We start from the raw sequence: 25,244 nt of genomic DNA, 5'->3' as shown, positions 1-25,244 counted from the left end.
TGAAGAAATGAAAATGTGAGTTAGATTTAACGCGTCTTGCAGCTACAGAGCTCACGGGTGGTTTCAAATCTAACCGCCATTTAAATTTGACAAAAAAGTGACTTAAGAATTTTAAATTTAAAAATAATCACAACATTTCAAAAGAAGAGGATAGAGAAAAATATTGAAAGGAAGGTGTGTGCCTAGAACAGGGTAAACGATGAACTAAAATCAACCTTGACAAATAAATGTTTATCGCAGGAGGCTTAGTTGGCCGTTCATAAAGAGTACTGGTACCAACCTTTATGCATGAGAGTAAGATATGGAAATGGAAAAACAAAGATGAAAGTAGGCTGAATTATGTCCTAATAGGATCTTTTTGTTATAGGATAGAAATAAAAATCTGACACTCGACACTGGCTAGAACATCCCAGTTGGTAGTTGGGAGGTGAAATAGCCGAAAAAAAACTAAGAAGAAGAAGAATATATGTTTGATCTTTGACTATGCACGACTATGCATCAACAATCAACAATCGTGTAAAGTCAAATGCATGTCAAAAATAACAAATTCCAAGAAGTTTTTGTTTGAAATATTTTAGACCATTTAAAAACTATACTATTCGTTTTGCTAGAAATGTTTAGCTTAGTTTATTAGTTTTAATTATCAATAAAAATAAACATGCTTGGTCTACAAATATATAACTGCAGTGATGAGGAGAGTGGATCTGATGCTGAAAATATGACCATGCATTTGAAAGCCGTTGATCCGAACATATCCATTGCAAAAACACTTCAAATTTGTTCAGCTCCTTCGGTTTTACCTACTGTAAATATTTTATTTATCTTTATTTTTATATTTAGAAATGTTTTAAGAAATATTTTAGGTTATGGACATTTTCATAATAACTTTAATTTGTGTAATAATTATTGTCTACCTTTAGATGAAAGAGTTTTACATTTTATTCTGTTAATTTAATGTATTATCTGTATTAATTTCAGAGTGACAAGAATGAATTACTTTTGATAAGTCCTGATTCTAAAGAGCTTCATCACAATCCGAAATTTGAGCACTTGTTTGCTCCCGTGCTTGGTCCGGATAATCCTTTCCAAACGGAACAGTCAAAAGCTCCCAAAAACATGCTCTCTGGGTTTGTTGAAAAAGCTCACATCAGTGAGTTTCAGTTCGAGAATCAAAGACGAACGTTTACAAGCTATGGCCATGCATTAGATCCCACATCAGATGCATCTTCGTCTATTTCTAATGCAATCGTTGGTAATTATTTTATTTTTTAAACTTAATAATTAGGTAAGTATTTAAAATGTAACACTTTTGTAACAAAAATTAAAAGAAAGTTTCAAATTAGATACTGTATTTCCGGGATTTTTTCTTTTTTGCTTTGGATTTGTTAGTAAAACAGTGTTACAGACTCTAAATCAATCAAAATTAGGTTGTGGTCTTGTGGTAGTGTCACGGGCGCTAGATCTATGGTTCAAGGTTTAAACCCCGGTGTACCACATTATATTTCAATTACAATTATTTTAGACCAACCTGATAATGCCCCCGAAAATATAATATTTGGATAAAGATCGCGATATTTATATATAAATGTCTATAGGGCTTTAACGTCCATGGTTTACACAAATAATACAAATCACGTTACAAGGGTAAAAATCTAATTATTAATTAAATTCACCATTCACGCTTTTCCGGGACGCAGAACTTGATCATCAGCAGCGAAGTATAAAATAAATCTAAATCATCACTGTTTTGATTTGCAAGCTGCTGCATACGGGTGTCTGATGAATTTAACAAATAAAATTAGTACTTTGATGATGACTGAAACAAAAGATTATGTGGGACATGTAACTTAACAGTTCAAAGCAATCTATTTTATTATTTACCTAATAGTTTTAAATGAATAATATATAATTTTTTGTTCTGCTCGATAGTAAAAGTACATTTAAATATCTTACTTTTTGATCTTAGTGATTTTTATCTATTATCATTTTGGGAATGAATCAGTTTTTATTATTTTATAGTGTCTAGTACAGTGGAGCCCCCTGAAGAGAAGAAGACAGTATTTGAATCATCTAAACTGAGACCTCTGGATAAGAGAAAACGACAGAAAAATGACAACCCGGAGGACATTGAAGGTTTTTTGGGTCCGTGGGGTGGATATGTTGATGAGCATAGGTTTGAAAATTTATTGTTTTTTTCAAATATATGTATGTATATATACATTTTTTTAAATCCAATCAACCGGCTTATGAAAGCCCTAATAGATTAGCATGAATATTACATAATACAATGAACTTACATTCTTAACCTATACAATCTTAGAATCTTTTTTTTTGTGTTCTCACCGGGAATCGAATCCGGAACCTTCGGTGTATGAGTCACGCATCGTGACCACTAAATCGCGGAGGCCTGGTTTTCTCTCCACATGAGCAAATGCTGAGAAGTTACTGATTGGCCCACATTAAAATATCCTTCCTGATCTCAACAGTTTTTTTATTTTTTATTTTTTTCTCATAAAAACAAAACACATTATGGAATTTATACAGTGGTTACAATATGTCGGTAGAAATATATACATTAAATGTGTCTCAATTACATTATGAGTAACCCTTACTATAACATAATAATATTTACTCTAATTACTGGTTTTTTGAAAAGCACTGACCCCCACCTCTAAGAATAAGAATTAGAATAAGCACTCACATACACACACACATATAATGATTACATTTATGTATGTTCCTATATAATATGTAAATATTTAGGAAGATTATTTTAGAACATCAATAATGAAGTTCATATAAAATAAATAAGTTGAATATAAAAATATAAAAAAATATGTATATAAATTGGAATATGAATAATCTTTACAAAACTACCTTTAACTTCTTTTTGTACTCTTATACCGAGTCGTGAAATATATCGAGATCTAATCCTTGCTCATTTTCAGTATAGTAAGTAATTGCTCGGTTAATTGGTGAATTCTTGGCAGCATTTGTTTTATATTTCCTTATTTAAAACGGGCATATGCCTTGTACGGCGCAACGGTATAAATAAATTAATTAAGGAAAGTAAATCAGGACAGTCAATTTTGTTGTTAATGATGTTATATAGACATATCAAATCTGATAAATTTCGCCTATGCTGAAGCGTGGCCATAATCGGAAAATCGGTTTAGCTAAAATAAAGCAAGTCCATTATATGGTATTTTTGACTGTCCTGCATTTGCCCTTGCTTTTTAGTTTGGCAGTGTTGTTGTCTGGTATTATATTTGCATGTCTTGGGTACTGTCATGTATGTTTTCCATTGAAATTTCGTGATAAATTTTCATCATTTCAATTTTATTGAATTCAATCTGTAGCAAGTTGTGTATTAGTTTAATGATTTTTGTTGTCATTGTATTCTTGTTATGTTTGTCTTCTTAGATTTGTCTTGTTACTAGTTCCCCCGAAGGCACATTTATGTATTCTTATAACAGAATTAGCCTATCAAAATGCAAATGTTTACCAGATCTGTATTAATAATAATATACAGTTGTTTTTTCTCTAATTAATTCATTTAATCTCTTTAAGGGTCATGAAGCCAACGGGTGAAGAGGCTGAAGCACTGGAAGAAATATTGGCCAAGAGACAAAAACGTGGAAAAGTACAAGAAGATAAACCCATGGAAGAAAAATCAATCCTACACAGTAAGTTTGTACTATTTATTACTTTACAGTTGTATTGCGGTAAAGGTTTTTAATTTTAATACATGCCCTATATATTATAAATAGTAAAACAAATTTTACTTCTGCTGTAGTATTTATTTTTGATTATATGATTTATTGAAACTATTAATATGCCATTAAAAAAACATGCTTTAATTCTGTTCAATAATTATTTTAACATAAAATTTGATACACTTCATTATTTTTGTTCACTTTAGTTTCCATGAGCCTTGTTTGTTTTATTTTTTGTATTTTTTACATTGTATACTTATATTATGGTTAATGAAGATTTTTTACTATCATTAATGATTCTTATTTGTGTATCTGAGAAGTATGTTTTCAAGAGATGGAAGAGTAGAAAAAGATGTTGAAAGGAGAGTGAATGCGGGCAATAAAATGAACGGAGCACTAAGCACAGTAATTGCTAATAAGAATATGTCAATCGAAGCTACACTGGCAGTGCACAACGGAGTTTTAGTCCCAACACTTATGTATGGAAGTGAAACATGGAACTGGCAGAGGAAGGATGAAAGCCGAGTGAATGCGGTTGAAATGCGATCTCTTAGATGAATGTGTGGGAAATCAATGTATGACAGGGTTACGAATGGTGAAATCAGGCGAGAGTGTAAATCTGAGTCAAGTATAATTCTTAAGATTAAGAAAGGGTCTCTGAGATGGTTTGGTCACGTAGAATGAATGGACGACGAAAGAATGGTAAAACTGTAAGTATATATGGCGAAAATAAACAGTAACGTGAGACGAGGACGACCAAGGAAGATGTGGCATGATCAGATAAACCAAAATCTTAAGTCTGGTCGTGTCAAAAGCAGACAGAACCGAAGGGCATGTATGACAAGATGTATGAATGTAGAAGAATCTAGGAATGTATGCCAGGATAGACATGTGTGGCGGTCCATTCTCTCTGCCTACCCCTACGGAGAAATGGCGTGATGGCAGTAGTAATGACTCTTATAAAGTTGTTACTTTGAGCCAATTTTATTTAACAAAAATAATTAATATTATTCACAATAATCGTGTGTCATGTACGTAATGTGAAATTTTAAAATCAATATCATCATGAGTCCAGCAAAATTAAAAGGGGGGCTAAAAATCAAATAAATCGTTTGATTTATTATCTTATTAATGCTAAAATATTTTTTTATAGTTTCTGATAGTGTGGATTACCAAGGAAGAACATTCTTAAGTCCACCTCAAGATGTGGGTGTGAATCTTCGTAGTGAAACACCACCACAAAGATGTTTTCTTCCCAAGTCCCACATTTTCACGTGGAAAGGTCACTCAAAGGGAGTATCAGCAGTTCGGTGGTTCCCTAAAACAGCCCACCTTATGCTCTCAGCCAGTATGGATTGTCGTGTCAAGGTATAAGATAAAATCATTTTAAAAGTACATATCATAATATTTTCAATTCTAAAGACATTATTCATTTAACTGTGAAGAGATAAAGAAAGTTAGAATTAGAATATTTAGATATCTGTGTAAAAATATCCATGTTTTAGTTTATTTGAATATTTTAAATTGAAATCCTTTTACTAGACATAACAGATCAACTATATAGATTTATTGATGTAATAACTTGTATTTACATATAAGTTATTAATTTAAAAATACTTGGTACACTTCCACTTGTTTATTTGACCAATTAGCGCTTTCACCTTCTAATGGGCATCTTCAGACTGGTAAATATTTTACAGTGTAAGGATAATTTATATAAAACTAAATATTATCTTAAGTGTAGGTACATTTAAAAATAAGTTGAAAAATATACAAAACATAATATTTTGATGGAACAGAATGAGACAAATTATTGAAACATGTGTTGGCGGTGTACTTTAAGAGAGCATTATATTATATGAAAAATATTTATTGTTTGAAAAAAATAGATGTATGTTTATTATTTTATACACATATTTAGTATGTATGTAACTCATTTTTTGGTTATTCAAATGTTAAAGAGTAAAACTTTGTATATATTTAAAAAAAATACTATTTATTGTAAATTCTTGTTATTGTTAATTTATGTTGTGTTAAAGTATCAAATAAAATAAATATATGTGTTTTAAAACTTTGTTTTAGATTTGGGAAGTATATAAAGACCAACGGTGTGTTAGAACATATTACGGACACAGGCAAGCAGTCAGAGATATCAACTTCAACAATGAAGGAAATAACTTTGTTTCTGCAGGTTTATACCTAAATTCTTAATTTTAAAATTAAATAGTTTGTATGGTACTAATTATTAACCAAGTATGCACGTTTATTTTGCAGGATATGATAGGTACATCAAGTTATGGGACACAGAAACTGGCGAATGTGTTTCTCGATTTACTAGTCGGAAAATTCCATATTGTGCTAAATTTCACCCGGATGAAGACAAACAGCATTTGTTTGTGGCTGGAACATCAGATAAGAAAATTATTTGTGTAAGTATTGAATTACTTTACTTAAAATATATACCTACCTAGCTATTATTATCAAACTCGACTTAGTCACATTTAAAACACAGAAAGTCTATATTTTATGCTTTATTATTATTTTTATTTTATTTATTTTTTAGAATTAATTACATATTTAGTGTAAAAGTTTTGATTTTATTTTAAGTTATTTTCTGTAATACTTAATGTACTTTTTGACTGTATACTGTAAGAGCCCTCTGGGTGTTTATTAAAAAATAAACTTTCACTCTTAAAAATTATATTTTACTGTTTTTAGTGGGACACTCGGTCAGGTGAAATTGTTCAAGAATATGATCGCCATCTCGGGGCTGTAAATTCCATCACATTTGTTGATGAAAACCGAAGATTTGTGACTACTTCTGACGATAAAAGTTTGCGTGTTTGGGAATGGTAAATTTTAGTTTTTATTTTCAAATGATTTGTGATGATAGTATGATTGAAAATACCTTTTGAAGCCAGGTACCATTAAGTTGGTGATTAAAAACAAACAAAATATATGGATGAAGTAATACTTCTAATCTAATCTTCCTTCTTCTCTTCCTTTCCTATTTTCCCATTCCACTTCCTTTCACCCCTAGCGAACTGTACGTTTTGTTTTTCATATTTTTATTCCTATATGCGACCCGTAATTGGACGTAGTTATGCAGAAAGCATCTAACCCTTAAAATGGTAAAAATGAGTTTAATGCTGAGTTCGATGACATACTAAGAAACGTCTAAGCTCCAAGTGATATACTTTTTTGCCAATTGAAGAAATTAAAAAAAGCTGCAGAAAACAGTCAAACCACTTGGCCGTTTTAAAAGTTAATATAACAGTGATAGCCGTGATGTGAGTTAGAAATGGATTTAATTGGCAAAAAAAAGTATAGCACTTAGAGTTTGGACGTTTTCTGCACATAAATATATTGTAGCATGCTTTCGAAACCGGCATTACTTATTTTTAGCATTTTGAGGGTTGGACTTTTTCTGCATAACTACGTCCAATTGGTCTTGTTATTTGTTGTTATTCTATAGGTATTGTTTATAACTATGACTGTGTTGGTTTCAAAAATAAATAAAATAAAAATATCAAAAAATGTTGAAAGCTACAAAGCCAGTACCTACCTCAAAATTAAATGAACACAATTATTGATAACAATTGATTTTTATTTCTTATTCTAGGGATATTCCTGTCGATATGAAGTACATTGCAGACCCCACTATGCACTCTATGCCATTTGTAACATCGTCTCCCAATGGGAAGTGGCTGGCTTGCCAATCTATGGATAATAAAGTTGTGGTGTTTAGCGCACTGAACAGATTCAAGATGAACAGGAAGAAAACTTTCACTGGGCACATGGTGGCAGGTTACGCTTGCGGAATCGATTACTCTCCAGATATGAGGTAAATATCAAATTACATACATTTAATTTTTTGTGAATGTAGCTACTCCACTTACCCATAGACACATTCGAGAGTATCATATGTATACCGTTTTTCACACCAATCACATCAATCACATCAATTACAGTGGTCAGTGGTTAAAAAAGGGGAAAAAATCAAAGAAGAAACTTTATGTAATATTATAATGAAGAATAAAGTTCTGTGTGTGAAATAGAATCAGAAACCTGGATAAGTGTTTTAAACTCGATGGCTGCTCTCGTGGAAAAATCCTGAATAAGGAAATCAAGTGGAGATAAGTCCGCCTCGTTGTGTAGTAGTTGACTCGTTCGCCTACCATTCTTAAGGTCTTGGGTTCGATGCCTTGCAATGTAGAATATTGATTTTTTTTCCCACTCAGGCCATGGCTTTGTGGGATTTTTTTTTTGTGTTAATGTAATATATTTTTTTGTATTTGTAACTTATGGCTACCTATTGTAAATTGCGAAGAAAAAAACATTATAAATAAAAAAAGGTTTTTGTTCTGCAATATTTCATTGTTCCTGTCCTGGCACCTGAAACTTAAGACTGATCACCTTACCTGCATGTAACAGATGATCGAACTACGTTACATTTTATTAAATAATGTAATGTCCTATGCATCACTAGGTGGGGAAAGGGAGATGATGATGATTATGAAATTTTACTTACTGTGCTCTTACATATTTCAAGTTATTTCAAATGTATTTTTTTATTTGTTCAAAGAAACAGAATCAATCTGAATACTGTCCATTATTATCCATAGTCTTTTGCCATTTTTCTGGTAGAGCCATGATCCCATCCTTATAAAACTTCTGTGGTTTGTGGGCAAAAAACTGGGGCAAGTGCCCTTGAGGTGATTTCCACAAAAACGGCGCTATATAAATTATCCATATATATATATATATATATATATAAGTGATTTTCACAGTCAATACAGTGGTGATCTGAATCAATAGTTCTTCCAGACTGGAGCATCTCATAGTGGATGATACCCTTGTGGTCCCACCACACGCATAGCATTACCTTCTTATTTGTCAATCCTGGCTTTGCGACTGTTTCTGGAGCTTCTGATCGTTTCTTCCACGACCGTTTCCGCTGCACATTGTCATATGTGATCCATTTTTCATCTCCAGTAACCGCTTGTTTCAAAAGTTGCTTGTTTTTGAAATTTTTCAGCAGCTCATTGCATGCGGAAATTCGGTCTATTAAATTGTTTGCACTCAGTTCATGTGGCACCCACTTATCGAGCTTCTTGATCAATCCAGCGGAATGCAAATGGTTTAAAACAGTTACACGACCAATGCTTAACTCCTGAGCAATCTTACGAGTGGTCGCATGTGGATTTTCATAGACTTTTTCCATTATTTTGTTGACATTTTCCGAGATGGGCCGCGCAGAGCGAGGCGCATCTTTGACATTGAAATTTTCTAAACGAAACCGCTTGAACCATTGTTGTGCTACACATGTTGGTAGAGCAGCGTCACCATAAACGGCACAAAAATTTTCACGGGCCTGCGACACATTTTTGCCTTTCAGGAAGTAAAATTTCAAAATACCACGTATTTCCTCGCTCGACACATTCATTTTCAAAATGGAATAACTTTTACGCGATTGATCAAAACAAAACTTTATATTCATAAAAAATATTCTTTGAAATGTCATCTTTCCAACGTGAGCATATTTGTCAAAATCGGTACAGTGTTGCCAGAGCAAATTAAGTTCAACCCCATCTTGCGACAAAATACGAAACTACTTTTTGAACAACCTAAGATTTATATCATTCTGTTTTTGCTAAGCATAGTTATTATTCATACAAAGATAATATGATAATACGTATTACAAAATAATTATGTAAAATATTATAGTAGATAACTATTTTTCTATTCTAAACTATTATATTTTTCCGCCCAGCAACAACTGCCAAGTACATCCTATAAAACTGTTAAAGTCGGATAACATTCATCGTTAATATTCTCTCAACAAATATTGCTTTAAAAGTGCAACAAAAAAAAACAAGAGATCGTAAAACAATTATGTCACTGCAGAAAGGATAGTAATAGTTATTTAGATTGTAACAGAATGCACATACTGATAAAAGAAATATGCTGCGTATTCAGTATCATTTTTAGTAATATTTTTTTGACATGATCATTGTCTGTTGAGTAACTGCCTACTCTCAGTTGAACTGGCAGTAAATCAGTAAAAATGTCTAAATTTACATCCCTACTAAAAAATCAGGAGTTTCTGTTTATCAAAATAAAATGATGTATTTTTAATAAGTATTGCTAAATTAATAGTGATAAAGACAATTTAATAAATGAGGACACAAGTGGATAAAGGTGTTACGTGACAAAAACAAAAAGCAGTGATATCTGTGGTTAATGTTTTTAACACCAGTATAATTATTGATAACATAACACCTTCATTCACTGTCAAAATTGGTTTTCTGGTACTTTTTGATGGTGTTGATGGCTTTATGTGAAAAGGCTGTACACAAAATCATCATCTATGTCAAAAAAAGTACATTCGATTTTTTTTGTGACGTAATGCCTTCATTCTCTCACATCTCCAAGTAATTGTTTATTTACATATAAGAAATGTACACATATGTGATGAAAAATATGAAATAATCAAAATTTCTTGTCTACGAGAAATATAAATATTCATCATCATCATCATCATCATCATCATCATTCCCCTTCCGCACCCAATGGCGCATAGGGCACTGCATTGGTACACCAATCGCAGCATATCTTGATCATTTTTGTTACATCAAGGTAAAATGATCAGTCTTACGGTTCAGGTGCCAGTCCAGGGACTACGAAATATTCTAGATGTAAAAACGATTTTTTAAATAAATATTTCATGTTGACCATGCCGGCAATTAAACCCGAGACCTCTTCCGTGGTAGCCAAATGCGCTGACCACTACACCACGAGACCGACGAAATAAATATTAATTTTTATCTTTTACATCCATAGCAATGTGGTGAATTTAAATTCATTATCCTTTCTATTTTCAATCAGGTCCGTATGTGCAGGTTCTTCCTTTGCAATTTTCTTACTGTAATTTTTGTAAATTACACTACTGAATAAAATAAATTAACTAAAAACAAATTTAGTTTATATCGGATAGTTCAGTATTAAAAATCGAGGGAAAGAGTTCCAAGTCGAACTCGGTCATGACGATCACAGAAATAGCGAGATCTCGGATGTAACGAGGAAACATTAGTTGACATTTTAGTTCATGTTTTTTTCCATACAATTATTCACTGTTATAACGAGCTACTTCTCAGACATACCAAACAAAAATGTTGTCAAAAATTACACAAAAAATCTTCAATTGTTAAAAAAATCATTCTCGAAATAAGAACCTAAGTAATAAAATCTAAACGGTCAGCTAACGTAAAGGATAAATACCCCCGGGCGTTGGGATCCGATTATGTTTATGATAGCTATGTAAGTGTCTAAGTACCTAATTGGATTTTTTGCCGACAATATTGAAAAATGAACACACATGGTTTTTAAAAAATCCAAGCTTTGTGAACCGTTTCGGCACATTGTTACAATTTACAGCTGCTTTTGTAGTTTATGTATGACATGCTTGTTTCGGGGGTTTTTACGGGGTTTTTTTTTAGATTTTTTAATGTTCTGTGCTTATATTAATACACAATAAACATTACAAGTGGGTGATATCAAATGAGTTTTAGACCAGATCAGTCAACACCTAACCCCTGAATTATAAACATGTCTACTAACAAGAGGAAGTGTCTCTCAATTCGTGAAAAATGTGGAAGTGTGTACAAAGTTTTCTCTATCTTCATCCACAGTGTGAACATTGTGGAAAAATAAGAATGTTTATTTGTCTGCATTTGAAAAGAATTTAACGGACACAAAAAAATTTAGAAAGTGCGATCGTACTAATGTTGAAGAAGCATTGTTTCAATGGTTTTGTACCCAAAGAAACGCAGAATTTTCTATCGATGGACCAATATTGAAGGCGCAAGCGGAAAAGTTCGCAAAACAATTTGGAAACAATGTTTTAAATGTAACAATTGTTGGTTTGATCGTTTTAAAAATTGACATAATATTGTTTATGCAAAAATACATGGAGAAGCAGCATCTGTTGACGGTGTAATGGCAAGTGAATGGGTTAATAGCGTTTGGTCAGAACTGAGAAAGGAGTGACAATGTGCAATAGTGATTGTATAAAATAACCTTTCCCTGGTATAACGAGTAACGCTTATAACGAGCAGATTCAATCGGTCCTATCTTCCCCGTAATAACCAAGTTCGACTGTATTTTTACGCATTTAAAGTTTAAATAACCGTATGCTGGCCCAAAGGGTTTAATTATAGCTTCCAAATAAAGTAATATTTTTATCACTTATTAAAATGTTACATAATTGTCGGGTTTCTGGCACAAGTTAGTAACTAACATTTTACTTGTTGTGAGATATTGCACTTTGAAAGTTTGAAGCTCATCCTAAATCAACAATTTAAATCAAACTGGATGTTTCAAAATATTTTTTTGTTGTATTATTTTTAAGAAAAAAAAGTCCCATTGTTAGAAAATTTGTAGTTACCAACTTGTGCCAGAAACCCGACGAATTATATATCACAAGTAATATATAAATTTGTGGTATGTAATTATTAGTCATTGGGTAATTTCACATTTTTATTAATACAAAATTAACCTAATTAATGTGATAATGTATTTTTTCCACTTATATAATCTTTCCTAATTAATGTTATCTAAAAATAATTAGTAATTAAATAAAAATGTTGCATAATGGATAATACCAGTCACATGTACAGAGTTTTTAAACAGGGTAGGCAGTAGGAAAAATAACATACATGTTATATGTTAATGATAAATCATACCAGACATTTTCCTCCACGCGTTACACAAGTGTTATGAATCCCAATGTTTTTGTCTTGTAGTCGGTGTTAAAATTACGTAAGCCAAGTCAAGTATTCAACTGATTGCCATATTTTGTGCTGTCACAAACTGTTTTTAAACAAACTGTTTTTAAGTTAGAAAATAAAACACAAGGGAAATAATATGATTGGTTTGTATGTACACAATACACACCCATGTAGCCAGTAAAACTCATTGTAATACCATATGATCAAAAATAAATAGGAATTTCTAATTTGAAATTCCCACGCTGCACCAATCGGTATTTTTTTTGCCAGTAACCATGTTGAAAGCACCGTTTTTGAAAATCGGTCAAAGTTTGACAGCGATCGGATGCTCAATATTCTATCAGCGTCTCTTTGAGTGAGTTAAAAAAATAGCTGTTTGGCGATTTTTACAATGGATAAAAAATTGGCACAACGAGCGTGCCTCAAATTTTGTGTTGGTAATGAAATTTCGTGTGCCAAATTATTGAAAATGTTGAATAAAGCCTTTGAAGAATCGCGTATGTCGTAAACACGGGCATACTAATGGTATAAGAGGTTTAAAGGCGTTTGTGAATGCTTAGATGATGATAAACATACTGGACGTCCAGCAACGTCAAGTACCGAAGAAAACACCGAATCAGCAAAGCAAATTGTGTTGAAAAATCGATTTGTCCAATCCGGGAGCTTGGTGAGCATCTCATCATTGAAATGTTTTGGGTATGAAACGCGTCACTGCCCCCCCCGTCCTAAAAACACTAAAGGAATGTGATAGGACAATTTGTGGATTTTACACCACGATAAAACGCTATCTCATACAGAAGTGATTGTTTCGGAGTTTTTGGCCAAAAATTCAACTAATCTCATCAGCCAAGTACCGTTATTCTCCTGACCAGGCCCCGTCAGACTTTTTTCTTTTCCCAATACTAAAATTGACGCGCTTTGAGACGATTGATGCCATTAAAGAGAATTCGCTGCGAGAGCTAAAGGTCATACCTTCGCAGGCCTATGAAAAGTGCATGAACAATTGGATAAGGCGTTGGCATCAATGTATAGTCGCAAATGGCGAGTATTTTAAAGGGGATAATATATTTTTTTTATTGAAAATAAAAATTTTGTGTTTTTTAGCCAAATTCCCGTTTATTGTTTATCATAAGGTATTTCGTACCGAATTTAATTTATTGTTGGCAAACATGAAGTTGAAATTTTTCATACATGCAATATGATGATTATCTTCAATGGAGTACATATATAAAAATAAACTAATCTGAATGTACTCCATCACACTCAGCACATTTTTGTTCCCTAGTTGACATCTTGGGTTTGATTCTTCGGTCTGATTGAATTGACTTCCTTAAGATGAAACCTATAAGAATCTAAACGAAATAAGATATTACAAGAACTTAAATAGCGAAAAAATCCAGCCTTCTGACGTATGTGGCGACTTCAAATCAGTCTGTAATTCTAGTCCGGCATTTGCTATCCGAGTGAAGGGCTTTGATTAGTCTGACTAGTTTTACAGGCACCTCAAATGCTTCTAGTGTTTTACAGTGTTGGCCTTTACGGTATTTTGCTTAAATGATTATAATATACTGTGCACTCTACATTATTTTTGTTCATGTTTTATATATGAACAAGATTTATTCAATATCATTTTTTATGTGTAAGACAATTGCCTTATAAAAATAATTTATGATTTGAACAAGCAATCAATACAACTATTTTATTCAATTTGTGTTCACAAGCAAATAAACTTTGGTTTTTTCCTTAACCCTTTGGCTGCTGGATTATTTGGGCGCGAGCGCTGCACCAGTGCTGGATTTATTTTAGAATGACTTTTTGTCAAAAAAAAGTTCTTATATTTATCTACGATGATCAGCTTTTTTTAAAAGATGTCTGAAGGTACTATCAAAGCTAAGAAACACTAAGATTTTTACTACGTCACTTGCATTAAAACAATAAATTAAAACTGTTTATTTTTGAGGTCCCCATACTAAATATTGCATTGTATATTCTGTTCCTCTGATTTATGTGTAGTATTTAAAAATTATAATTTTTCTTGAAAAGGTTTATTGTTTAAAAAATATGTTTTTTTTATTATTAAAACAATCATAATAAAATGAATTATGCTGTCATCTTTCCCAAATAAATTAACGCTGCTACGAGTTATTATGAAATACGTAAATAAAAATGTAGATATTTTTATTTTTATTTTTATAAACACCAGTTCAAATATTCCACAGAATAAGTACTGTAGGACTAAATAAATATTTTGTATAACTCAATAAAGAAAAAATACGAATTGCGGTCTGTTACTACATTACTAACTCAAATAAATACGCGCCCACTTCAGCGAACATAGTATATGCGATGATGGGATCAGGAGACATGTTTATAATAAAAACATATGTCAAATAAAAATTCCAAGTGCAGGGGAATGATAAATCTATAGAATTAACCAGTTCAGTACAAATGCGTACAGAGGTCACTGAGAGCAAGTAAATATTTTGATCTGATCCTGAACATAGATGGGCGCCGCATCCCATCTATGTTCAGGATCAGCAGTTAAGAACTATTTTAAATATGTAATTTATGCTTTCAAATGTTGACATTTTTAGTTTTTTCGAAAACTATGGGGTGGGGTGTTTAAAGCGTGCTTAAAATGTTTAATTTTGCTGTAAAAAATTGTTGATGTTTTTAAAATGTTATTCCTTAGAAAACTAAGAATGAGGAATTCTTGCAATTATTAGTAATGTAGAAAATTCATTAATTTTTATAAAATCGAATCAAGGAGCTTAAAAAGTAACAAACTGGATTTTAAAAAAAATATTGTAGGGCTTTTGTTTCATAAAAAAAGATATATTTGTATATTACATACATGGCTTAATTGCTGTACCATCGTTACTGAAGCAAGTGGCATTCAATGTTCCAATCCGCCGGTTGCAAAATAATAATATGCTGTTCCTTGATCAGCGCAGTACAAACTATGGCTTGCATGCACCTATGTCCCGATTGTGTTGCATTGTAAACTCGTGACAATATCTGGCTTTTTTTGGTGCAAGTCTTTTTAGATTTAAACAATCACTAAGATAGACCAGATCTTGTCTTGAGGTAATAATTATTATTTAATTTTTTGTCCTAAACTTAATTTTCTTTAGTTGGATTTTATTTAAATGGTACTTGTATAATATATTATAAAGATATGTATTTACCATTGTTAAATGACTAAATAAGTCCATAAGTAAATAAATATTTGTAATGATGTAATAACTTATATTTACATATAAGTTACTAATTAAAAATACTACGTATGCTTCCACTTATTTTTTCGACCAATTAGCGCTTTCACCCTCTAATGGGCATCTTCAGACTGGTAAACATTATAATATATCAACAATATTTTGAGTTTGTCCAAATTTTTGTAGACATGGACTTGATTCAACTTCCTGGGGAGCTGATAACATTAACATATTACAACAGAGATGAAGAACATTTCAGAAAAGGTAATATAGAAGTCTAGGCATCTACAGGGTACAGGGAATATAGTTGTTCAAATATGGGCAGAATGGTGAATGTTACACAGTGTGTAAAGTGGCCACTTAAACCAGCCAATGATAGGTCATAAGCCCTGCCGATGCCTAAACTTCTATATTACCTTTTCTGAAATGTTCTTCATCTTTGTTGTAATATGTTAATTATAATATATCGTCGATGCACATCAAATATGAGCCATGTGACGATTTTTACAAAAATGAGTTAAATACACAGCTTTTTTCCATTTTTTTTCTCCACCATTTAAGATATGAGCCATGTAAAAATAAAAAATATTTACTGAGATAGAAAATGAACCATGTGAAAACAATCAAAGTTTTGCATTTAAATATGAGCTATGTGATCTTTCTTTACATTGTCTATACAAAAAATCCCTTGCACAAACTAAATCCAAATTTGGCATTTGCAAGTTTGTAATAGACAAAGATCATCACCCTTTTTATGATTTTAAGAATTTGTCAAAATCATTTATGAAGGTTTTTTTATTTTACTGTAAATAATTTACAATTGTTAAGTTCAAATTTATAACAGTACCTAGTTTGTACTTTTCTCCTCTAAATGTGTCTTAGGTAGGACACCTTCAGGACTTTGATATCAATCAGCAACACTGTCTATCGACTCTTGCTCATGGTTCATGGAATGATCATCATTTCATCATGATTCATCATTTTATGAAACATCCACATTTCGAATGCCTCTAGCCTGTTCACAATACTGATCTTGTAGGTCTATGATTCAACTCCGTACAAGAGCACTGACCAAACATTAACACTTAACCATTCTTGGCTGGATTTTCAAATTAAGGTTATTATTACGAAAAATACTTGTCATTTTATTTAATGCTGCCCGAGCTACCTCTTTTCTGCATTTAATTTCAATTTCTGGGTCGATGTTTTAACTAGAAATCCTTTAAGGTTTTCAAATTTGTCAACTGTCTCTATACTAGAACCGTTTAACGTGAGGAGTACTTCTGCGTGGTCCAGTCAGCTAGACACTATGGACATTGTTTCATGTTCAATACCAACCTTACCCCTGAATCATTGATTCTATTGATGAGTACACAACTGGATTGGAATGCTCTCCAATGTTCCAATTTTCAGTTTGATGAGAGCTTGTTGGTTCGAATACAAGTTTTTCATAATGTTTATATCTTTGTCAACTATACCACGTCCCGAAGCATTCCTTTAAAATCCCCATATTTTACATGGTCAAATGTTTTTTCATAGTCTGTGAAACAGACGAAAACATCCCTCGTTTGGTGTCAGAATTTCTGTAGTAACACATTTACTGTCAGCAATGCCTCTCCAGTTCCAAAGCCACTTCTAAAACTAAATTAAGAGTTGTCCAGAGTAACTCATTAGACTTATCAGACTCTATTTGGGTGCCATTTTTTGGGGAGGGTGATGAATATGGATTTAAGTTGGTGTTGGGGAATAGTCACTGAATAATGTATCATGGTTTATAATCTAAAAAGGTAGTCAATGTTATTGTTGTCAATTAATTTTGAAATTTAATTGGGTTTTTCGTCGGGTCAATGGGCCTTTATTCTTACTGTATAAAATGGCATGAAGAATTTCAGTCTTTAATATTGATATTCTAGAATTCAGACTGGGTATGCCAACATCAGGTCTATTGTCATTGAAGAGCGAAGCGATGCATTATAGTCCTTCCATGTCCTCATTTTATCAGCATCTTTCAACATCAGTTTGTTCATTTCATCTGTCAGACACGTAGGAATTCACTTTTTGTGCAGACTAAATAGTTGTTTCGTTTTTTTGTGAAAATAAAAGCATTTTATTGAGTCTTTCCAATTCTTCACATTATTTTTGACTCAGTCTTCCAGCTTTTTGTTTGATTGATAATATTTACATGTGATGATTATTATTTGTGTATTTGATGTACTTATTATGTACAATTTGAAATAATAGTCCTATAAAAATATCGTCTTGTGGTTATTTTACTATCTTAAATTATAATTTTATAAAGAGATAATCAAATTTGAATTGATTCTTAAAGAAAGAGGTAAGAAATAATGACTGTAACAGTCTACTCATTTGATTTGTCAGAAGGATCCTGGCAAAATTATATTATTTTATAGTCATATTCTCTGCATACTACTACACAATTAAAAAATAATAGTATGTTTATATATTAAGATACATTTTATGATAATAGAATCTAAATGAAATCAGTTTTTCTGCATTGGTTTGGACATGTAGAGCGAATGAACGGCATAAGAACGGCTCAAAAGATTTACGATGCGAATGTTGATGGATGCAGAAAACGAGGAAGATCGAGAAAGTTATGACATGAATAAATCCAACAAATATTTGAAGGTGAACATGTCAAAAGACGGAATCGGCATGCGTTCATAAGAAGATGTATGAATGTAGAGGAAGCGAGGTATTTATGCAAAGACAGAGTGATATGGCGATTTATCCTCTCTGCCTACCCCTATGGAGAAACGGCGTGGTGGTTTGTTTGTTTTTGTTAATTTGATTAATTTTAAAAATGGGCTATGTGACGAAAACTGCATTAAATATGAGCCATGTGGCAAAATCGCATCAAAATGCGACTTTTTAACATAAATTAATTGATATTTTAAATAAATATATTACTTTATTAAAAACACTGTATTTTTCGTACTTCATTTTTACACAGAAATGTTATTTTCGGTTAAGTTTTTTTTTTTATCGATTTTCTCAGAATGTGCTCCGAGTCACATGGCCCATATTTAATGTGCAACGGCGATATACTATAAACATTACTAAACTATGAACATTACTATACGAGGGTTGCTACTTAAGTTTTGAGATATGGCAACACCAGTGTGAATATGTCAAATCTGACATTGTCATCGTAAAGTTTGCCATTTTTAATGGTAAACGTACTCAAAACGTTTGGTCATAAGAGTGATATTTGTGTTGTTTACAGATACTTGAAAAATTCATTTTGTTAAATAAATGGAACTAAATCGTGATCATTTTCGTGTGATGATTTTCTATGACTTTCAACGTGGAGTAAACCAACAACAGTGTGCCAATCAACTCGCTGCGACTTTTGGTGATTAAGCACCATTTCGAGCCACCGTGTTTTGCTGGTTTTCTGAATATAATCATGGTCGCACTTCATTACAGGACGAACTTCGTGAAGGTCGTCCAAAATCGGCTGTTGTGCCAGAAAAAAATCGATGTTTTGCGTGAACTGATATTGCAAGATCGTCATGTGACATACCGTGAGATTGAGGCATGCTTGGGCATTAGTTCCACTTGCAAACATTCAATATTGCAGGGACACTTGGTCATCAAAAAGATTTGTTCGGATACCGCATATCAAAAATAAATTGCGAGGTCAGCATTTTTCGACGCCTGATATGTTCAAATCCCATGTTTTGGAGGTATCTCAATCGGATTGGAAAAAGTGCTTCAAAAATTGGTTCAAACGCCTGCAAAAGTGTATTCAATCAATTTGATCTTCATGGAGAATATTTTGAAAAACAATAAAGCCATTTTTGATTATAAATATTTGTTTCTACTTGTCTATTTCAAAACCTAAGTAGCAACCCTCATACTATACTATAAACATTACTTTTATTACATCTACTTTTGACGGGCGTCCAAGAAAGATTTTTTTCTCAATTAGTCTGGGTGTTGTGGTGTATTTTTCATTACCTTCTTCTATATCGCCTCTATCCCACCTACTGACAAATAGAGGCTTAGTGGGTTATTCCTTAAAAAAAAAAAAACTATACTATGAACATTACTATACTATACTATAAACATCACCATAAACATTATACTATAAACATTAAATACAATGTTTACCAGTCTAAGAAGCCTATTAGAGGATGAAAGCGCTGGTGGAAAAAATAAGTGGAAGTGTACCAAGTATCTTTGATTAGTAAATTATATGTAAATATAAGTTATTACACCATTACAATGGAATTCCTTCAAGAATTGATAATAAATAATTTAAATCAAATAAATAAATATTTGTTATTCATGTATTCAGATAAAACACTTTCTATTATAAAGAAACTAAACTTTTTTTATAACTAATAAGCTACCATCATATAAAGTTCATTTTCTGAAAAAAAATTGCAACATTACTAAATCAGTGGCCACTTAAACCAGCCAATGACAGGTCATAAGCCCTGTAAATGCCTAAACTTCCATATTCTCTACTCCAAAATGTTCTTCATATCTGTTGTAATTTATTAATTACTAAAACTCTTTGCTTTTTTTAAATTTTAAAATTGTATGTATGCGATCTACAATTTTTTAAATTGTAGACCAAAGATAAATAATTGCAGGAAAATGTGAATACTCCCCGCAATTATTTATCATTGATCTCCGATATTTTGTCTAAACAGCCATGTTTTTGATGATATTTAATGAAATATTGTAGCTTTTTTTAGAGTTAGGGGTACGTTACTATTTTATGTATTTATGCTTTATTAAGTTAGTTCATAACATCTTAAGAACTAATATAAACTTTTAATAATATTACAATTCGAAATTTCTGAATAACATATTTTTTCAAATTAATTTTTAAAAATTAGATTTTTTCTATTTCCTTTATTTTTTCAGGTAACTCATTGTACAGCTTCAATCCCTTGTACAATGAGTTTTGAGATTCTCCTTTTTTTTATAATAAATAAATAAATGTGTATTGATTCTCTGTATCACAAATATTTCATTCTTAAAAAAAAGAGTTAATAGAATTTTTAAAAACATTTTAAACTACTCGTTTAAATATAGTGTATTTCTGTACCTTGAATTTGGAAGTGGTGTGGTAAAATAGGCCATGTTTTATATAAAAAATAAAAATGCAATATTATCTAAATGATCTTTGCAGTCATTAAATACTAGTTTGACAGGTGTGATTTTATGGTACCAAAATAACTTTTCTATAAGAAAATTTGAATAGCAAAAAATGGTTCTGCCGTATCACTACAAGATTATTGTTTAATTAGTTTTTTGTTAGATAAATTTTATGATTATATAAGTATTTGAAGAAAATAATTAAATTTATTTATATTTCATTATCTATAAATATAATAAGCAAATTTAGTACGCTTTATAAAATTTAATTAATACACTCTATTTGACTTGTATTAAAGAGGGCAAATGTCCGGTTCTCAACAAATGATACAATCACTGTTTACGGTATACTATCTGGTTATTTCCAGTTATAATAAATTATGCAGCTGTAACCTGTTATTGAATACTCATATTATTGTTCATGATGTTTGCCAGCAATCAATTCGTGAATTACCATTTGCCACATTTTATATTTAACTTTGTATTAACATAGTACGCATAAAAAAATATTGTAATGTAGAGTGTTCAGGTAAAAGGTATTAACATACAGTAAAATTATAATTAAATTATGATTTATTTTCTCATTATCTAGTAACACCTATCACATGCATTATAGATGTTACTAAATGCATAATATAAGATGTACAGTACCCCCCATTTTTTATTTTGACTGTCAAAGTAAAGCATGAACTACCAAATATTATAGTTTAGATTTCATATTAATCATCATCGTTATTCCCTTTCCACACCTAAAGGTGTACTGGGAACTGTATTGGTACACGAACCGCAGCGTATCTAGATTATTTTTCTTACATAGAGGTAAAATTGTTAGTCTTACAATACGCTTTAGGTGCCAGTCGAGGGACTATGAAATATTTTAGTGTAAAACACCTTTTTAAATAAACATTTCATGTCGGCAATCGAACCTGAGACCTCTTGCATGATAGGCAAACGCACTGACCATTTGACCACGAGGCGGACAAATTTACTAAAATAATTGAAGACACGAGTGGATAAAGGCATTATCTGACAAAAACAAAAAGCAGAGATATTTGGGTTTAAAGTTTTGAGCACCAGTATGATTTTTGATAAAATAACACCTTTATTTGCTCATAAAATCGGTTTTCTGCTACTTTTTGATGGTGTATGTGGCTTTATGTGAAAGGGCTGTACATAAAATGTTCATATGACTTAACACGGAATTTTCTAACTCGGGACATAAAAAAATAAATAATTGTGCTATGATAAAATTGTGTATTTTGTGCATTAAATAAAATAAATAAATCTATGTAAAAAAGTACATTTTTGAAAATTTGCAACATAATGCCTTCATCCACCCGTGTCTGTAATTACATATAAAGGGTGCAGGATATAAAGGATGAATGTCATAAAAGCAAGTTTTGAGGGCACGTTTTCTAATATCTTGGACATTAAAATAAACTTCTAAATATAAAGGAACCTGCTTAATTTAAATAGCCTTTACGGTTTTATATAACCTAAAATGGTTTTGATTGATATTAAATTATTCCTTTATTTACAGTATTTAACTGACATCCACCCTTTATCCCCTGTATGTAGTCGTGTGAACTGCCGTCAGATGCCATTATTAAATTATGTAAAAATTGACATCCATTCTTTATACCCTGTACCCTTCATATGAAAAAATACTACTTCTACTTAGGAAAAACAGTTTTGTGTGTAAATAAATCAATAAATAGTTTTCAATTTATCAAAACTAAGCATAAATACTTCAGGTCATAATAAATACATAATAAATACCGTGATAAAATATGTTATATGAACGTTTATAAAATGATTATGATTTTCTGATGCTTTCTTTTAGGTGTTTATTTGTTAATTTTAAATTAAATTTGTCAACACATTTACTAACCTATTATGGCTTTTTAGGCTGCGTCCGTGTTAAGCCATAATAATTAACAACAAAAAATATAGAGTAACATAAAATAAATAATTATTACATATTTGATACAATATTAAAAATAACAATCAAAATTAGTTTATGGTTGGAAATTCAACATCAGTAGCTTAAACATTTTAAATGAAAAAGAACTTCAAAAATATGCTTAAAAACAAGTTTATTTCAATATTTTTTTTTGTATTTGAACTTAACAAAATGTACATATTATATTGTAAGTATATTTAGATTTTTAGCCATATTACTGGTGCTAGGATTTCAATGACTTTTTTGTAAAAAAAAGAGTAATTAATAGAAAATACAAATATTATTTTGTTTATGCATGCTTATAATTAAAACTTTTTTTTATTTTTTTTATTGCCAGGTAATCCATCCTTATTGGTGACATTCCATGAATATTCAATACTTTTTTTTTTCAGTTACTTAGTTTCGGGAGATGCAGACGGCAAATGCTACATTTGGGACTGGAAAACTACTAAACTTTACAAGAAATGGAAAGCGCACGACGGAGTTTGTATTTCTGTCTTGTGGCACCCACATGAACCTAGCAAAGTTCTAACAGCTGGTTGGGATGGGTTGATCAAATATTGGGACTAAATAATAAATACCATTGGCTGTCTAGTTTTCAACATTTCCATTCTATCTTGGACACAAAATAACCATTGATTTATGTTAGCACGAAATAGTGAAAGTATAGTCTTAAATAATAAACAAAACCTCAATTTTAAAAAACCTAAAACCTAAACTTGACATATTTTTAAAAATCACCAAAATAATTTCAACTGGATACAAAAACAACCTCCTTTATCAAGGCTCTCAAAAGGCATAAGCACATTCAAGGAACAGTTTTTGTTTCTAAAACCAGTTGATATACATTGATTTGTTTTAGTGATTTTTTTAAATATTAAAAAGAGTAAAATCACAAAATAAGTGCTTCAAATATTGATTAGTAATGCCTATATAATATGTAAAAAAAAAAACTGAAGGTTTTGTGTTTTGGGATGTTTCAAAATAAAACCAAACATAATATGTAAAACATTTCTCATTTAAATAAAGTAGAATTATTGCAGTGTGTAAAAGTTTTAACATAATTAATACATAGTATTAACAAATTACGACAGAGATGGAGAACAATTAGAGCTGTTATTGGCTGGTTTAAGTGGCCACTTTACACAATGTGCAACATTCACAATTTTGCCATTGTTTAAACATTCGTATTACATAGTATGTTAATAATTTTATAAAATGAAAATCTTTTTCATAATCCTTAAAGAAGTAATAGAAGAACTGTAAAATTGTATTTTTTTTTTATGGCTAAAACTTATATTTTTATTGGAAAATAAATATTGTATCATCCACCCAATAATGTTATTTGAATTTAATTGAATGATTAAATGTATTACATATAACTGGATAATTATTTTATACCCATAAGGTGATCAGTCTGTTATTTTAAAATTCTGAGAATCTATAAATGAAATCTTAATAAGATACCTTTTTTGATAGTTTTATTGTTATTATGATTTATAATAAAGAAGGAAATAATTATATCCAATCAAATTTAATTCAAATAATAAATAAATGTCCATCTATGGTCTTTTTCTCTCTCCGATTACTTAATAAATCGGGGAAGAGGAGGTGATTAAAAAGTCAAATTACTCATGAAATAAATTACTTAAATCATTTCAACTAAAGGCGAATAGTAATCGAGACAATTTGAAATAGAGACTTCTTTTTTTCTTGTTTTATTAAAGTCAATGGGCTTCTATAATTTTTATTAAAATCTAGCATTTAATTATTATTTTAATACATTTCCTGATTAAATGATTTTGTAATATTTTTTTTGTAAAATATATTTTGTATATACAGTAGAGTCTCGATTATCCGACCTAAACCGGCCGCGGCAAGGTCGGATAAGCGAAAAGGTCGGATAACACGGAAAATGATAAAAACGACATTGAAAATGTGTCATGGGCAATCTGCGCAACCCGTTGCGTCTGCGCAACCCGGCACCTGTTGTAACAATGGAAGTAGGCGGAAGTTGTCCGGTTCGGTCTCCTTCTGTACATTTTCTCCACCTGGAGATTCTTAATTTTTTTTAGAGCAAACCTTTGAAAGATTTAGAAATGGTGTTTGCTCCAACACTCTCCCATGATTGGGCCACGTAGTAAGCTACGTCTTTCAAATTAAGATGACGCAATTTGTTCACCATGTCTTCTCCCTGATGTATAGCGTCAATTAAAGAAGAAAGCCGGTTTCTTCGATAATTCCTCTTCATTGTCTTGAGGGTCCCCTGATCCATAGGTTGACATAAGGAAGACACATTTGGAGGCAAAAACAAGGCCTTTATTTTCTTATCTTTAACTTAGTCCTCGTCAGGATGGCACATAGCATTGTCAAGAAGCAATATTGCTTTCCGTGACAAGTTTTTGGATTTCAAAAACTGTTCCGT

General features: G+C 31.3%; 1 protein-coding gene across 2 annotated transcripts; it reads left to right on the top strand.

Annotated features, from left to right (window-relative positions):
- The first annotated feature begins 460 nt into the window (after nt 1–460).
- Nucleotides 461–24,155, top strand: LOC148284084 (pre-mRNA-processing factor 17). Of its 2 annotated transcripts, none has more exons than XM_088242699.1 (10): nt 461–805; nt 979–1,252; nt 2,020–2,173; nt 3,571–3,686; nt 4,870–5,084; nt 5,799–5,907; nt 5,991–6,145; nt 6,435–6,568; nt 7,339–7,560; nt 23,212–24,155. In XM_088242699.1, exons 1-10 carry the CDS (start codon nt 659–661, stop codon nt 23,387–23,389), a joined length of 1,704 nt encoding a protein of 567 aa, XP_088098825.1. In that variant the 5' UTR covers nt 461–658; the 3' UTR covers nt 23,390–24,155. The 2 variants fall into 2 exon arrangements, with proteins under 2 accessions (XP_088098825.1, XP_088098826.1); XM_088242700.1 differs by lacking the exon at nt 23,212–24,155 and adding an exon at nt 7,722–8,071 and having other exon boundaries at nt 7,339–7,598.
- Nucleotides 24,156–25,244: the final 1,089 nt, after the last annotated feature.

The sequence above is a fragment of the Micrasema longulum genome, unplaced genomic scaffold, assembly GCF_059751315.1.
Source record: "Micrasema longulum isolate JH-2025_06_02 unplaced genomic scaffold, ASM5975131v1 h1tg000158l, whole genome shotgun sequence".
Classification (NCBI taxonomy): Eukaryota; Metazoa; Arthropoda; class Insecta; order Trichoptera; family Brachycentridae; genus Micrasema; species Micrasema longulum.
Note: the sequence above shows the minus strand (reverse complement) of the source record. Positions and strands in the feature narration are given on the sequence as shown.